Source organism: Peromyscus californicus, unplaced genomic scaffold, assembly GCF_007827085.1.
Source record: "Peromyscus californicus insignis strain IS unplaced genomic scaffold, ASM782708v3 Scaffold_4__1_contigs__length_199733344, whole genome shotgun sequence".
Taxonomy (NCBI): domain Eukaryota; kingdom Metazoa; phylum Chordata; class Mammalia; order Rodentia; family Cricetidae; genus Peromyscus; species Peromyscus californicus.
This window is the reverse complement of record NW_026294562.1, coordinates 64,012,224-64,028,443: the sequence shown is the minus strand read 5'-3', so window position 1 is coordinate 64,028,443 and position 16,220 is coordinate 64,012,224. Positions and strand designations below refer to the sequence as shown.

At 49.4% G+C, this 16,220-nt stretch overlaps 1 protein-coding gene across 6 annotated transcripts in view; it reads left to right on the top strand.

The window, feature by feature from the left end:
• Lrrc27 (leucine rich repeat containing 27) overlaps window positions 1–16,220 on the top strand; it is a 32,006-nt gene continuing 15,786 nt past the window's right edge. The window contains exons 1-6 of one of the 6 annotated variants that reach the window (XM_052761041.1): window positions 1–140; window positions 2,318–2,572; window positions 6,019–6,149; window positions 9,629–9,687; window positions 13,017–13,169; window positions 15,539–15,911. In XM_052761041.1, coding sequence (XP_052617001.1) covers window positions 2,366–2,572; window positions 6,019–6,149; window positions 9,629–9,687; window positions 13,017–13,169; window positions 15,539–15,911 — 923 coding nt within the window. In that variant the 5' untranslated portion in view covers window positions 1–140; window positions 2,318–2,365. Of the gene's footprint in view, window positions 141–376; window positions 574–615; window positions 747–1,523; window positions 1,634–2,317; window positions 2,573–5,950; window positions 6,150–9,628; window positions 9,688–13,016; window positions 13,170–15,538; window positions 15,912–16,220 lie in introns of those variants that run through there. The other 5 variants (XM_052761038.1, XM_052761043.1, XM_052761039.1 and 2 more) reach the window with 5 other exon arrangements.

Sequence of the window (16,220 nt, the reverse complement as noted above, 5' to 3'; positions counted from 1 at the left end):
GTGGAACTTTCTAAGATCTCCAAGTTCTGACCGACAGAAAGGAGTGATTCACATCACCTCAGTGCTCAGGATCTTCTGGGACCCGCGACAGAGTTTCTATCCCCACCAAATCTGGTTTTAAGGCAGTCCACCATGTTCTGGTAATCTCTCTTTTCTATCAGGATCCCTTTTTCTGGAGTATGATGTGGTTTAGGGTGTATGGACCTGGTTGACCTGCCCCCCAGAATGTCCTGCCCTGCAGGTTTCTAAATGGGCAGGGGCGGTCTCCAAGTTTCCACATTCGGAGGGTCTGTGCCGCCAGGCCCTGCCGAATGAACATTTCTCTGCCTCAAACCCTGCACCGGCCTGGGAGCCAAGATCTTGGCACTGCGGAGCCCGCTTCTGCGCAGGCGCGGAGGGCCGCGGTCAGCTCCGAGCAGCCTGCGGCCGGAGGGTTCATTTCGCTGGAAGAAGGTCTGGTCAGCAAAAGCATCGCTCGATCTCCTTCGGGTTCCCAAGCCCTCCCCGAATCCACCCGCCTGCCCTCTCGAAGTCTCTTCCTAGCCCCGTCACCCACCTCTAGCATAAGAGGCGGTAAGCGCACGCGTACCGAAGCCACCCCACCCCCGCCCCGCGACTTGACGCCCTCGGGCCTCCGTACAGCAGCCGCGTCTCCGTGGCGACCGGGTGGGTCGCGCGGCCCCTTTGTTAGACGGTGCCTGAGCCTTCCGAGGCGGGGCAGCCGGCGTGCCGAGGCGGAGTCGCAGGTGGGCGTGGAGGAGGCTTGGCGGGGAGGAGGAGGATGCGGCGGCGTCAATCGCCGCTGGCCGGGCCGGACCGGAAGGGAGGCGGCACCTGACGGCGCGATGTGGGGCGGGGCCACCGAGCTGTGGGGCGGGGCCACCGGGATGGAGGATGTGGACTCCGGGGTTGAGTGGCAGGACCGTATCCCCGCTGCGGGACAGGACCACCGCGCTGTGGGTCTGCTGGGGGTCCTTTGAACGTTAGCTTCTGATAGCACGGTGCTGGGAAAGTACTATGACTTGGTCCCTTGACCCTCTACAGTGGCCGCGCCCCCGAGGATAGAAACTGAGGCCCAAATGTCGAGTTCGCCACACCCAGCCCCAGTGTGGAAACCGCACCACCAGTCCCGTTTCCCACTTGTCAACACATTTTCCTTACAATGTAATCTGTTGGAGGCAGAATCTTTTCCTCCTAATTCCAAGGTGTAGGGAAAAAAAGAAGACAGAAAAGAGGAGGAGGAGGAGGAGGGGGGGGGAGGAGGAGGAGGAGGAGGAGGAGAAGAAGAAAAGAAGAAGAAGAAGAAGAAGAAGAAGAAGAAGAAGAAGAAGAAGAAGAAGAAGAAGAAGAAGAAGAAGAAGAAGAAGAGAAAAAGGGAGACGACAACTCAGGAGGCAAAGCCAACCTGGTCTACAGAGCGAGATCCAGGACAGACACCAAAAACTATACGGAGAAACCCTGTCTCGGAAAACAAAAAACAAAATAAAACAACAACAAAAAAAGAAAGAAAAGAAAAGAAAGAAAAAGAAACAGCAAACCATAGACTGTGCAAAGACCTGGAGACCTTAGGGAGCCCCGGGACACATCCCCTGCCAAGCAGACCTAAGCTCCCCATGAATTGTACACCCTTGAGGTCAGCTCCTTAACTGAAAAGTTACCTTCTCCTTAAAGGGGAGTAACACTTCTGCCCGTGTGCCAGTCATTGGGCTGACTAGCTGACAGATGATCTCAAACCTTTAAGCATTCCAGCCATCATCTTTGCTAGGATTATTTTGAAAGTATACTCTGGCTAAGCAAAAGGATCGTTGCACTAAGATGTAAGATTGTCATTGCTGAGGCAGAGAACCAGGGTGGGAAAAGGAAACAGGCCTACCAGAAACCCCTCTCCATTTTGTAGGTGGTTTGCAAACTTTAAAGGTCTCCCTCTGTTTTCATCCAGCATGCTTCTTTTCACTGGTACTTTCCAGTTAACGTTAAATTGTAGCCAGGTAGACACTTGATTATAGTCACAGCACTTTGAAGGTAGATGCAGGGAGATTAGGAATTCAAAGCTCACCACAGTGAGTTAAGAGGCCAGCCTGGGCTACTTGAACCTCCTTCTCAGATCATAGTATCATTTTCTTCTTTAAATTTTGTGTTACGGTGTGAGGAGCAAAGAATTTAACCAGTGCCTTCTTGTGTTCCAATATTTACAAGTTTAAAAGCCAAATTCGTGGCACCGTTGCCTTTTCAGCCAGTCAAGCCCCTGCAGATGCGCCCTGCCCCGCGCGACTTCTGGTTGCTAGGACACTCCCCACCCCTTTTTTTTTTTTTCCAGGTGACTCCATACCAAGGAGGATGAGCGGTGGCCACTGGAGGGCATCAGATGGAGGACACCAGCTCCTGGGCAGTGGCCGAGGAGGCTGCCAATGATCCCGAGAATACAGCTGTGGTCAAGAGCATGCCTGCTTCCCTTTCCAGAGATGATGAAACAAGTTTTGAGGGAGTCATCTTCTCTCCCTCACCAATTTTAGACCTGAGTCAAAGAGGCCTGAGCCATTTGGGAGAGTTCTTTAAAATTCCCAACCTTCAAGTAAGTGCCCCATTCCTGGGAGGGTGTGACGCACAGGTGGCCTGCAGCTGGAAGCAGAATCAGCACTGGGCTTTTTGTGCCTCTTGTTAGAAGAGGTGAATTCTAGAAGGAGCAGGAGGGTTAACTGGGGTTTCACGGGGCCGACCACAACAAAGAGCAATTGAGATGCGGTGCCAGGCAACAGAGAGAGCCGGGTATCAGGATGGGGCAGCCTTCTCTACCCTGCGGGTTGTGTTTCTTCATGGGAAAGCCTCAGGCTGAGATCAGCCTAGGGGGAGACCCCTGCCCAAACAGCCTGGGTCTCTGATTTAAAACACGTGTCCTTCTGTAGGCCCTGGGGACTATGAAAACAGTTGGAAGCTTTCTCTCGTTGTCTTGGACTTTGCTGATGTTGTACACAGCTTTCCTTCATGCTGGGCCCTCCTTCAGGGCACTTCCTAGTAATGTTGCGTTGTCCGGGTGCTGTCTGGAGCAAGTAGCTTTGGTGGCAGACAGGATAGAGGGTCCCCAGCAGTGCTGGCACTGCCCTTTGTGTCGCAGAATGTCCTTAGATTGCATTCAGCTTCATCTGGAACCTAGAAATATTACGGTGGTTTGTTGTAAGATGACGCAGTAGCATACATAAAGACCTTGTCAGGGACGTCACAGCACTGAAGTAAGCTGTTCATTCGCTCTGCCCATGTCTGCTCTCAAGACACGAGAGCTAGCTGGCATTCTTGCCCCCCCCCCCTTTTTTTTTCTTTTGTAGACAGGGCCTTGCTATGTGGCCCAAACTAGCCTCAGATTCACAGTTCCCCTGGCCTGTGTCTGGATGTTATTATCATCAGCCTCCAGGAGTGCTTTCTTAATTGCTGGGACCCACCTCCTCTGGCCACTGTTGTTCACATGGCAATCACTAAGAAGTGAAGCTCTCCTTCTCATGAGTCCAGCTAAGCTGGTACCAGCTGTGAGGTACCCATTGCCTTTATCCAAAAAGGAAGGAGGAAATTCCAAAATCCTTTATGTCTAACCCAGACTCATAACTGAGAAGACAGGTGTTGCCATGAATGTATTACTATGGCAAAAAAAAAAAAAAATCAGCCAGACGGTGGTGGTGCACACCCTTAATCCCAGCACTTGGGAGTCAGAGGCCAGCAGATCTCAGAGTTTGAGGCTACCCTGGTCTACAAGAGTGAGTCCCAGGACAGCCGGGGCCACATAGAGAAACCCTTCCTGGAGAGAGAAAAAAATCAATGAGGTAGTAACTACCCAGAGCTGTAGACCGTTAGGGATTATGGGCAGCATTTTGCAACAGTGTAGCAATCAGTCCCAGAAGCTGAAAATTCCATGCCCAGAACACTGATGCTCAGAGGACGTGGAAGGAACCCTATTCACCCTAGAACTCAGAGGAAGGGCACCGCAGCATGACTGACTCCAGACAGAGTGGAGGCAGCCTTGCCAGGCTCACTGGGGAGGGAGAGCATGTTAGCCTCTCTAATGTTCATGTCCCCACGTTCAGAAGGAACCCTAGTTTCCAGTCTTGAGTATCAGGATTAGCTTACACTAGAGGAAAAGAGCATGCCTGAGCAGGTTAAAGCCTCTGCTCTAACCAAGGGCCAAGCAGGTTCATGATGGGGGCTTGCATGTGCATGTCTTTGAGGACATGTGTCCTTATGTGTCCAGTGATACACATACATGTACAGGGATGTGTCTCTTCGTGTGTCTGATGCAGGCATAAACATGTTGTATGGGGGGACATTTGCCACCATATAATTGAAGAAGGCATGTACACACGTGAGAAGGGGGAATGGATGTATCCTCACATGTCTGGAGACAGGCACATGTATATGGATGTGGATGTGTATTCTTATGTGCCCAGGGAATGTATGTGCATGGGGACATACGTTCTCATGTACATAGGGGCATACATGTTGTATGTGGGGTGTGTATTCTGTGTATTTGGAAGTATGCATAAGCATGGAATTGAGGGCATGTGTCAGACCATGCACCCCTACCCCACTTTGCTCTCCAGAGACCATGCCAGCTGCTAGGAGGCAGACCGGGTGCTTACAGAACACCCTGATTCCAATCACTGTTCTTCAAGAACCTGGAAGTCATCTCTATTAGAAAGATGGGGTCAGTAGAATTGGGAGCAGCGAAACCCTGCCAGGGGAAGCTGCCTATGACTCCTGGAGTAGGAAAGCAGCACAATTGTTGTGGCTGATACACTCACATTTCCTGTGCCACCCTGCCAGGGAGGTCCCATCACCCCCACTCTACAGGCAAGGACACTGAGAACAGAGGGATGCAGGAGCTTGCTCAAGGTCACAGAGCTAATAGATTTTGAAACCGAGATTTAAACTCAAGCCACTTGGCTTTAAGGTCAGTGCTCTGGACATCTAATATTGCCCCATGGCAAGTGTGGATACAGGTGTAAATGTGGACAATAATGCTTTTACAGCATGTAACAGCAGCATTGATGGAGGTGTTTTTAAAATGGCCTATAATCCAACCACAGTGTGACTATAAAATTACACACTCGCTGGGCAGTGGTGGTGCACACCTTTAATCCCAGCACTCAGGAGGCAAAGGCAGGTGGATCTCTGTGAGTTTGAGGCCAGCCTGGTCTACAGAGTGAGTTCCAGGAAAGGGGCAAAGCTATACAGAGAAACCCTGTCTCGAAAAACAAACAAAAACAAAAAAGAACTGGATCCGCAAAGTTGTCCTTTGATTTTCACATGTATGCTGCTGCATGCATGCACACCATGCACACATGCAAAAAAAAATAAAATTTCATATATAAATTATATATAATAAATATTACATAGATAATTCATATAAATATATATAGCATTTCCCCTTATCCAGGATTGACCAATAGAGAATATCAGGAACAAATCCCGTTTTAATAATTTATAAAACGTGTTCTTGTAGCCGTTCTGTTGCATTATTGGTTAGTGTTGCTCTCTTGCTCTGCCGACTTCCGCTGCTCCACTACATCGTGGGAGTGCACAAATAGGAAATGACTCAGTGCTGTCCATAGTTTCAAGCATCCACTGCGCTTTCAAAGTCAGGACAGAATTTCACAGGGCTCAGATCAAGCCACATGTATCATGTCTTCTTACCTGGGCGATGGCTCCTTTCTGTGTGGCTGGTCATCACAGATTATGCTACAGCAGAATGTATCTGTATCCCGTGGCTTCCTCCATATACCTACTTGGAATGAGTCAGATGTGGCTCTTACTCTTTATTCACTGGGTTTGCTGTGAGCATGGTACTGAGTGGCCAAGGAGAGGGAAAACAGTTTTAGGTTTTAAATCCCTCTGGTTCTTGTGTCTACTGTTTGTATTCTTTAAGGGTAACTGTTTTTGGTTTGACATGTAGTTGTGGTTGTTTTAGTCCTTTTGGAGATGGTTTTTGGATACATCCTGTTTTAAATTTCACCGACTGGCCCTTTTTTGTGGAAGCAATTACACCTGCAGAGGAATTCGCTCAGTGGGATTCCGAGGGATTTCTTCCAGCTGCTGCCCAACCTGACATGGCTGGACCTCCGTTACAACAAGATCAAAGTTCTTCCTTCTGGGATCGGCTCTCACAAGTAAGTGTCTGCTTCTTAGATGTGTCTTCAACTGGGCTGGGCACTCAGGAAGCAGAGGCAGGCAGATCACTGTGAGTTTGAGCCAGTCTACATAGTGAGTTGCCATCTCAAAATAAAAAAGTCCAGATGGTTCAGACGCAGCTCGCAGGGGCGTGGCCAGCCCTTCTGGGTGCTGCAGCTAACCATGTTATGATGGGCTATTGGACACGGTGGAAGATGCCAGCCTCAGTGCCTCTGCAAGGAAGTCTACAGTGTTTCTTGGACAACTGATTTCACCCTGACTCTGCTGTGGGAAGCCAGTGAAGAACAGAAGTACCTTGGATAGTTAAAAACCCAGCCATGTGTTTCCATGGGCCCTGGAGAGTTCTCTCTGGCTTTTGGGGAAGAGCTTTGCCCCCTTTTGGAAAGCTAGAAACTCTCAAGCAAGCAGTGTAGACTGTCTTGCCACATCCCTGTCCCCCAGCTGCCCAGGGTTTCCTGGAACTCCCAGTTGCAGAGCCCAATCCAGTCCACCTTTGACAACCAGGCTGCGGACTCACCACCTTCTTTCCTGGGTCCTCCTGTACCAATGTTAGATCTACCCTGGATACTCCCTTCAGACCCTCCTCCTCACCTCATAGATCTGGGCAGAGGAAAGGGGCAGACAAGTCCCTGAAATTATCAGGCACTTACCAGGTGTTGAGGACATGGTAGGAGATGAGGCTGAGGAAGGCCTCCAAGGTTTGAGATCTGTATTCTCAACTTTGAAATGTATTTTGAAAGAACTGAACGTAGGTAGGGATAGAATTAGACTTGGCCCAGATCACTGCCTGAGGAAAGAAGCTGTAGGGCAAAGGATAGAAGGAGCTGGCAGGCAGCCAGGGCAGTGGTCCATGTAGGAGGCTTGGCCAAGTGACTGAAGCAGGGCCTCCCAGGACCTCAGAGCTGTTGGGATTGGCGTTGACATGAGGATAGAAAACAGGTGTCCAAGGTTGACCCCAGGACCCATGTAGGGATATCCCAGTGAGGAGACCATGAGTCCAACTGCAAACCAGCATAAGGTTTGCAGAGGTGCCTTGCTTGCTCGGGAAGCACCTTTTCTTAAGTATTGACCAAAATGTATTGTATGAAGAAATTTAGATAAAAATGGGGAGGAAAAGTGAGCACTTCACACAAATTAGGGTGAAAACAAATGCCCTTGCCCCTCAGTCTCCAGCTCAGCAGGAAGCAGCTTGCTTTTGGTGAGTCTGAGCTGGGGATACACCAGGAACCCTTCTCTGGAGCCCTGGAGACCCTGGAGCCTGCAGGAGAAGCATGCATGGACTGATGGGGGCGAGCATGTGCCTGGCCGGCTGGTGGGGAGACAACCGAGCTGGATTTCTTGAATGAATCTCTAGGCTGTTTCCACCCAGTCCTGCTTGCCTGGCCAGGACACCTGGTTTTCTGGGCCTGTGTCCTGTGCAGAGTGGCTTTCTTCCTCACAAGGACACCATCTTCTGTGCTGGGATAGCTGAGTGGTTTCATCCACAAATTATTTGATGATTAGCACTCAGTATGTCCAGCAGTTGTTGTCCCTGAGGGTTAAGGTCATGTGAACTCTGCTGCTGAGGGGCCCACTTCCTGTTTCTTCCCAAAAGGGGTGCTTAGTTCTCAGAACTGGAATCCTTGGATTTTGACAGCCAACGCCAGCTGCTTTCTGTTGTTTAATTTATAATTGAGCCTCTGATTTTACACCCATTATGTCATTGAAATTAGATCCACTTGCTAAAGGGCTGAAACATATTAATTAGAAATTTTAAGTAATTATGGGCTCATTAAAGGCTTTAAAGTTAAAAAAAATATATTTAAAACAATAGTATCATCAGAGGCCCCCCTCTGCTGTGTGTGGATGTGTGAGTGTGGGCGCAGAGATTAAAACAAGGCATGCTGATTCGTTCTCCTGAGGCTACAAACCAGCAGGTATACGCTCAGTTGTAAGCTGGTGCTGAGGTAAACTGTGAGGACAGTCCGATTAGTGATAGAACCTCTGAGACTGGCACAGGGTCATCATCATGTGGGTATTGTTATATAAGATAGTAACCCCCTGCATACTTTCAGCTTCATATTTGGTAAATATTAAATATTATACATACTCTTCCAGAAGAACTCAAGCCAAATGGACTGGAATGCCTTTGGCTTGGGTGCTGGAGAGACCCAGGGCACATTGCTGAGTCTCCTGTCTTGAGTCGCAGTCAGCTCACAGAGAGCTGGCATGTCCTTGCAGCTTCTTTCCTAATGAACAGATTTAAAGGGCACGACAGCAAAGCCAGTGAGCCGAGTCAGGAAGGTTCAAATAACCAGCCTCTGTGCACAGCATGTTAAGTTTCTTAGGGCAGAAGAGATAGGTCAGTGGTTCAAAGAGCAGGTTAGGTTCTCTGCAGATGCCCACATGGGCAGTTCATGACCATCTATAACTCGAGTTTCAGGGGACCTGACACCCTCTTCTGGCCTCCATGGGCACATGGTGCACATACATACATATAAGCCATAAAAACCATGCACAGACATAAAACATTTTTAAATAATAAATCTTTCAAAAAAGAAAAGTTTATTCATAAAAGTTTCAAATAAGGCAAGATGTGGTATGTGCCTGTAATCTTAGCACTGGAGAGGTAGAGGCAGGAGGATTGTTGAAAAATTGGGACCATCCTGGTCTGCATAGCAAAGTCTAGGCCAGCCATGAGATAGAGTAAAACTGTCTCAAAAACAAACTTCAAATAATAAGAATTCCTGAGAAAGTAACACTTGGGTGAATGATGAAGTACGCCGACATGAGCTTTACTCTGGGGTCCTGAGGTATAGTGCTCTGCACCCCAGGATGCCTTCTCTTTGCTTCAGGTTCATCAGATATGGCCACACTGAGCCCATCAGTCCAGAGGTCAATGATTTTAGCATCTTCAGAGTCTCTGGGTGTAGCTCAGGCTTAGAGCCCTGTCCTCTGCTAGCACTGGCCATGAGATTAGACCCTACCTTCAAGTAGACGGCACAATGAAGGAACAGGCCATCTGAGACCTTGAGCCAGATTTCTGCTGAGGGTCGCTGAGAAGTAAAGGAGAAGGAGAAAGCAACAAATTAATAATGGGTACAGTCTTAAGAATTAAATATAATCTCAGCACTCAGGAGGCAGAGGCAGGCGGATCTCTGTGAGTTTGAGGCCAGCCTGGTCTACAGAGAGAGTTCTAGGACAGTCAGGGCTACACATAGAGATGCTGTCTCGAAAAACAAAAAACAAAACAGCAACAAAAACAAACAAACAACCAGAACAGGTGTGAGACAGAGTTCAGTGTAGCTCTCGGGCTGCCTTCTGATTCTGAGGTGTTTGCTGATGGTGCATACTGTGGGTGTGTGTTAGGACATCAGGGATCAAGGAAAGGAAAATGAGGACTTGGACACTATATTTTACAGATGGTCATTTAATCTTCTGCTTTCTAAAGTATTTTTGTTGTTGTTTTCTTTTAAAGACATTTGAAAACTTTGCTTTTAGAAAGAAATCCTATCAAAATGTTACCCGTTGAGCTAGGTAAGTACCACAATAAAGTGAAAATGCTTCGAGGTCCCCAAGGCTTGTGGTAGAGTGGGGAGGCATGCTGGAGGGAGGGGAGGCATGCTGGAGGGAGGGGAGGCATGCTGGAGGGAGGGGAGGCATGCTGGAGGGAGGGGAGGCATGCTGGAGGGAGGGGAGGCATGCTGGAGGGAGGGGAGGCATGCTGGAGGGAGGGGAGGCATGCTGGAGGGAGGGGAGGCATGCTGGAGGGAGGGGAGGCATGCTGGAGGGAGGGGAGGCATGCTGGAGGGAGGGAGGCATGCTGGAGGGAGGGGAGGCATGCTGGAGGGAGGGGAGGCATGCTGGAGGGAGGGGAGGCATGCTGGAGGGAGGGGAGGCATGCTGGAGGGAGGGGAGGCATGCTGGAGGGAGGGGAGGCATGCTGGAGGGAGGGGAGGCATGCTGGAGGGAGGGGAGGCAGAGCTGTTCAAAGGTCTTCTCCCAGTTTATTAGTTGCTTTTCCAGTCGCGGTGATAAAATACCCTGACTGGTTAAAAAAAAGCAGCTAAGGGAGAAAGGGATTGTTTGGGCTCGCAGCTCAGAGCTTCATGGTGGGCAACTGAAGGTGGCGGGGGTCACATTGCACCCCCAGTCAGGAGGCAGGAAGGGGTGAATGTTTGCTCCCTTTTCTACAGCGCAGGATCCCAGCCCTGGGAATGGTGCTACCCACGGTGTTTCTCCTTTATGTAACCTTATCACAATACTCCCCCCACAGGCACATCCAGAGGGCTGTCTCCAAGTTCCTTGTAGAGCTCATGCCCATTCTCAGGCAGAGGAGTTGTTAACACTTATGTGTGTTGTCTGTGCCAAGGCCAGACAGCTTTGCAGATAGCACGCAGCCTAAGAAAACCTGGCCATACAGTGCTGCCTGCTGCCAGCATGTGGCTTTGCTGTCCACAGGAGCCAGTCTTGAGTCCTAGCTGCCTGAGTTCAGTGCCCTTCTTTGGACTTAATCTCAGTTCCTTGATCCTTTGGCTCACACGTGCTGCGGAGGCCCGAGTGGATGTGTGGGGCCACTCACTCCCTTGTGTGATAAGGAGGGCGCTCGTTTTCTCCTTTACACATTGATTTGTCTTGGTTTCTGCTCTCTTTGTCTGCTTAAGTTTGATTCACTTTTTTTTTTTTTCATCTTTGTTGAGTTGGAAACTTGGGCTTTGACTTCAGATCTTTTTTCTAACACACATTTGAACTGCACTTTGTCCTAAACACGGCCTTTGCTGCATCCACGTGTTTTGACTTGTCATTCGGCTCCACATGTTTTCTGGTGCAATTCACCCATGAGCTGTGTCACAGTTATTTTCTTCACTACTGACGGGAACAGCTTGAAGGTGGAGGGGTTTGTTTTGGCTCACGTCAGAGAAGGCACGGCAGAGTTCACTGGGACAGAATATGCAGCTGGGACAGGTCAGGGAGCAGAGAGCACAGAATGCTGGTGCTCATGGCTTTCTGCTTTTTGCCTTTGCAGTGAAGGACCCGGATCCGTGAGATGGTGCCACTCACATTCAGTGTGAGTTCACCTCCCCTTAGTGACACTTCTCTGGAGACACCTCCTAGACACGCCAGAGGTGTGTCTCCTAGGTGATTCCAAGTCACCCTGGTTAATTAGGAAGAATAGCTGCCACAGCTTGCTGCTTAGTTTATACACAACTAGAGATCCTCCAACTAGCTTTCTGTGGTGAGTGGTGCTTTGCCATTTAAAAGGCAGAGACTCTCAGGCCAAATAAAAATGCAGAAGCCAGCTGCATGCAACCCACTCGAAGTTACTGACATGCAGGAAGTTTGAGCACCGGCAGCTGGAAGGGAAGGGAGCAGCAGGCATAAGGATCAAGTGACTTCATGATAGCTGCTTACCGAGTCAGATGTTCTCAGTAAGCAGCTGGTAGTGGTCGGTGTCATTCTGTCACTAAAGCACTATGTGTCTTAAAGGCGGTGGACAGCCATCTTTGGCTCCCCTCGGTTTCTCTTGTTGACATCATCAGTTGGCCATGAAGCCCATGAAGAAGTGGGAGTGAGGGGGAAGTGCCCAAAGGGTACACATGGGAGGAGATAAAGACCATGGTTTGGTCTGTCATACCCAAGAGCAGATACGAAAGATGATGCTGGGTTTCACCTAGGCTTGAGACTGGGGTGGGAAGTGGATTCCTATGTCATTCTTAGAAATTGTCAATTCAACCAGGTTTGGTAACTTAAGCCTGTAATTCCAGCACTTGGGACGTGAGACAGGAGGATTGCTGGGTATTTAGGTCAGCCTGGGCAACAGTCGAGTGAGACCCTGACTCCACAGAAACAGAAGAATGAATGAATGAATGAATGAATGAATGATAAATATCCATTACCACTACCCATTTTCCCCATCTCTTCCTCCTCCTCCTCCTCCTCTTCTTCTTCCTTTTGACAGAGTCTTTTGTAGCCCAAGTTGCCTTGAACTCCCCATGTAACTGAAGATAACCTTGAACTCAAGATCTCCCTGACTCTACCTGGAATCTCAGGCATGTTCCACCATAGCTGGTTTATGCTGGGCATGGAACTCAGAGCCTTGCACATACTAGGCAAGAACTCTATTGACTTAGCTGCGTCCCCAACTCCATCTAATGCCCACTGCTGAGGTCCTCTGCTAAACTCTTCGAGGCAATTATTGTCATGTTCAATTCTAGAACTGTTGGTACTTTTTGATGCTTTGTTTCATTAGCATTTCTATTTGTTTAGGTGTTTTATGAGATTTTCCTCGAATTAGTTATGTATCTTTATTTTTCATTTCTTTGGCTGTGTTTATAATGGCTGATGAAGACTTTATCTAATCCTGGCATCTGGGCTGTCTAAGGACAGTGTCTGACACCTGTTTCCTTGGTACAGGTCCTATTTTTCTTTTCTTTCTGTCATACAGCTTTTATGATACAAAATTTTTGGTAATGTAGGCACTGTCTGCTGTGAATTTCACTTGAAGGTTGCTGCTGTTTAGTTTGTTTTTTGTTACCATTAACTATCTGTCTCCCCTGAAGAGTTTTGTTCATAACTTTGATTGCATTTATTTATTTTGTGAGTGTGCAGTTGTACCATGGCATGAGTGTAGAGGTCAGAGGACAACTTGTAGGAGTTAGTTCTCTCTTTCCACTATGTGGGTCCCAGGGGTGGAACTCAGGTCATCAGGCTTGGTGACAAGTGCCTTGACCCACTGAGCCATCTTGCCGGCCCTACCTGAAGAGTTCCTAAAGCAAACCTCAGATATCTGTCATCTCTGCTCTCCTGTCCCTCCTGGGTCCCCCTCTAAGGACTGGGCAGAGTACTGAAGTCTCCCTCCACTGCAGGGCAGGTCACCACACTGAAGGCACTGAACCTGAGACACTGCCCTCTGGAATTCCCTCCTCACCTGATCGTGCAGAAAGGCTTGGTAGCCATCCTGACCTTCCTACGGATCTGCTCGGTGGAGACTGCCTTTCCAGGAGATGAGTCACCTCAGGGTTTGTAGAGAATTTTCTGTGACTAGATGGAGACTGGGAGTGCCGATCAGAACCAGGCAGAGCTGATCTCCAGCCTCTGTGGGCTCCCATGGCAAATGCTAACTCCTACATTGGCCCAAATGCCATGTCTTGCCCTGGCTCAAGCATCATTTACCTCAGAAGCAGTCCACACCTTCTGGGTAAATGCAGTAAAAGTTCATGGGAGAAGGCAAGTGGAGCAGCCATTGCCTCCAACCACTAGCAAGCAGCTGCTTTGGGGGGCCTTGTGCTCCCCCAGACAGCTTTTTAAAAAACTCCATGATGCGTATCCTGTTCCTGCCTAGATACCAGGAACTAGCTTAAAAAGCATAGTGTCCCCTTATAGGATGCTTACTAATCTGTCCCATTTTGTCAACATATTAACCAGCCAGAGAAGAGGGGAGGGGAGGGGGGGATGGTGAGTCAGTCTTTGCCTTGACCCATCATGAATGTCCTGGGTTGCAATGTTTTAAACAATCATATTCATGAAAGACCTTCGTTGGTGTCTCCAGAATCTGTTCTGAGATAGGGATTCAAGGGCCGGTGGATGGTTTTGGAGGTGTCTCAGGAAACTTGAGAGAGAACGGCATTGGACATCATCCAGGGAAGGTGAAAGGCTGTACTTAGGCAAGCCCCTGGGAGACCTGTGTGCTTAGAGAGTGCTGGTGCTGAGTCTCAAGGGTGCCTGTGCCTGCATGGGGACCTAGCCGAGGGCTCATCCATGGGTGGCATCTACTTCCAGTGCCCTAGACTGCCTATGTAAAGGCACATAATTTAGGAAGAGGCAGCATGTAGCAAGATTCTGAGAGGGTGCAAATGGCACCGTAAGTCCCCTAAGGGCAGGTTGACAAGGACAGGATAAGAGAGGAAAGGCCATGTAGGAAGCTCTTCATGCCTGTCAGGAGCAGGAGTACGCATGGGATTATGGGTTACTGAGAGGCAGGAGGGAGAGTCTGGATGCAGCAACCACTGTGCTAGGGGTGGGGGGCAGGGACTTGGGGCAACACCTGGGGCACATGGTACAGGATACTAGAGGGCATACATGTCAGACCCCAACGAGAAAGCAGCATTCCGGCAGCTAATCTGCACTGTTCAGAAGTGAGAATGCCGTGAAGAGGAGTTAAAGCTGTGCTCCAGACCGGAGGAGCTAAAGGCATAGGAGCTTGAATGCACCACCCTTCCAGGAAAGCACTGGGCCTGGGGCCAGGAAATGGTGCAAGAAGTGCCACGGAGACAGCTGTGGGGGTGCAGGTCCTCCGTGACATGACAGATGATGACAGGAAGTCCATGTGACACCCTGGCTCTGTGGTAAAGTTTGTGACTGGCAGTCTCCCCTGCTCTGTGTTTTACACAAATGCAAGGAAGGGGTGGTCAATGATAAAGTGGCCAAGATGTTTAAGTATCTAAAATCAGGAGATGCTGGATGGTGGGGTCCAGTCCTGTCCAATCCTGCACCTCCTGGCTCGTGGTTCAGAGGCCCTGCCCATCTGAGGGCAAGTTTTCAGTCTATGTCCGGGCAAGTTTTCAGTCTATGTCCCCAGTGGGCAGGAGCCACAGTGACTCAGCAGTGAATATTCCTTGGACTTGTCTTTTCTCAGTAGTTCACACGGAATTAAAATCTTTAAAAGTCAGCAAAGCACTGCCAAAGAACAGCAGGCACATGGGATAGCTTTTAATTGGAAATAAAGATGCAAGATATCTTGGGGTAGCGGGGCAGAAATGTCCATAAGGGTGGCAAGTATGCCTCATGCAAATGGGCTAAAAGATACCATAGGTGGAGAAGGTGCGAGGGGGTCAGGGCTCTTCAAGCAGTGTGTCCATCCCCTGCCCAGAAGCTGCTGTGGGTCTGTGGCAGCCTGTGGGGTCCAGCTAGTCCGGATCTGAGTGGACACCCTCCCTCCTTCCAGACATCTCAGCAAAGGTACAGAGACTGTGGCCCTGGCTGCTCATTGATCCCGGAGAGTGATACTGATTTCCAGGCCGCTGTGGTAGGACAAAATGCCTGACCATAGTAACTTAAGGAAGAAAGGCTTATTTTAGCTCGGGGTTCGAGAAGATACACTCCGAGTGGGGAAGCCATGGCAGCAGGTACAGGAAGCAGCTGGTCATCGTGTGTCTGTGGTCAGGAAGCAGGAAGAGATGAAGGCTGGTGCTTAGCTCACTTTCTCCTTTTTTTTTATTCCATCTGGGTGTCCCCTACATTCAGGGTGGATCTTTCCTCCTAGTTAAACCCCTCTGGAACCACCTCCCTGAAACGCCCAGAGGTGTGTCTCCTAGGTGATTCTAAATCCAGACAGGTTGACAATGAAGATTGGCCCCACAAGTACTAAAATGTCATTTTACTCCACCAGAAGTCTCAGAGGTTAAGATGAGCCTCAAGGACCTTCCGTGCCCTGTGCCGGCTCAACCCTGTAAAAGCACGTCCAATGAGAAAGACCTTAATGTCCTGAGCCATGAGGCGGCTGTGGTGAAGGAGAAGGCTGACTTCTTCCCGCCTATGGACAGGCTAGACCTGAGTGAGCTCCGCAAATCCAGTGCCTCCTCCGAGAACTGGCCCAGTGAGGAGGAGATCAAGCGCTTCTGGAAGCTGAGGCAGGAGATTGTGGAGAATGAGAAGGTGGGCGTTCCGGAGAAGAAGCTCTTGGCTGCTGAGCTGCCTCCAAATCTCAGGGCAGCACTAAATGCCAAGGAGAAAAGGCGCCGGAAGCCAGGGCCCACAGGCAGGTAAGGCAGCGCTAAGGCAGACTTGCCTGATCTCACAGAGCTGTAAAGTTATTTTGTAATCATCTAAAGCACCAGGTCCACTTTCTAAAATGCTCATCTGTTCTAAAACCATCATTTAGGGTATGTCGAATCAGTCCTGAGTATAGGACCAGAACAGACCAGTGTCACAGAATGCACTTGGCAGAGTAGGCCATGTAGATGAAATTTGGCTCCGGTGTGGTGTGTGATGTGTGTACATGCAGCTGGTGTGTGTGGTGAGTTTGTGGTGCTGCACATGTAGAGAATGAGAAGGAGTATGCCATCATATCT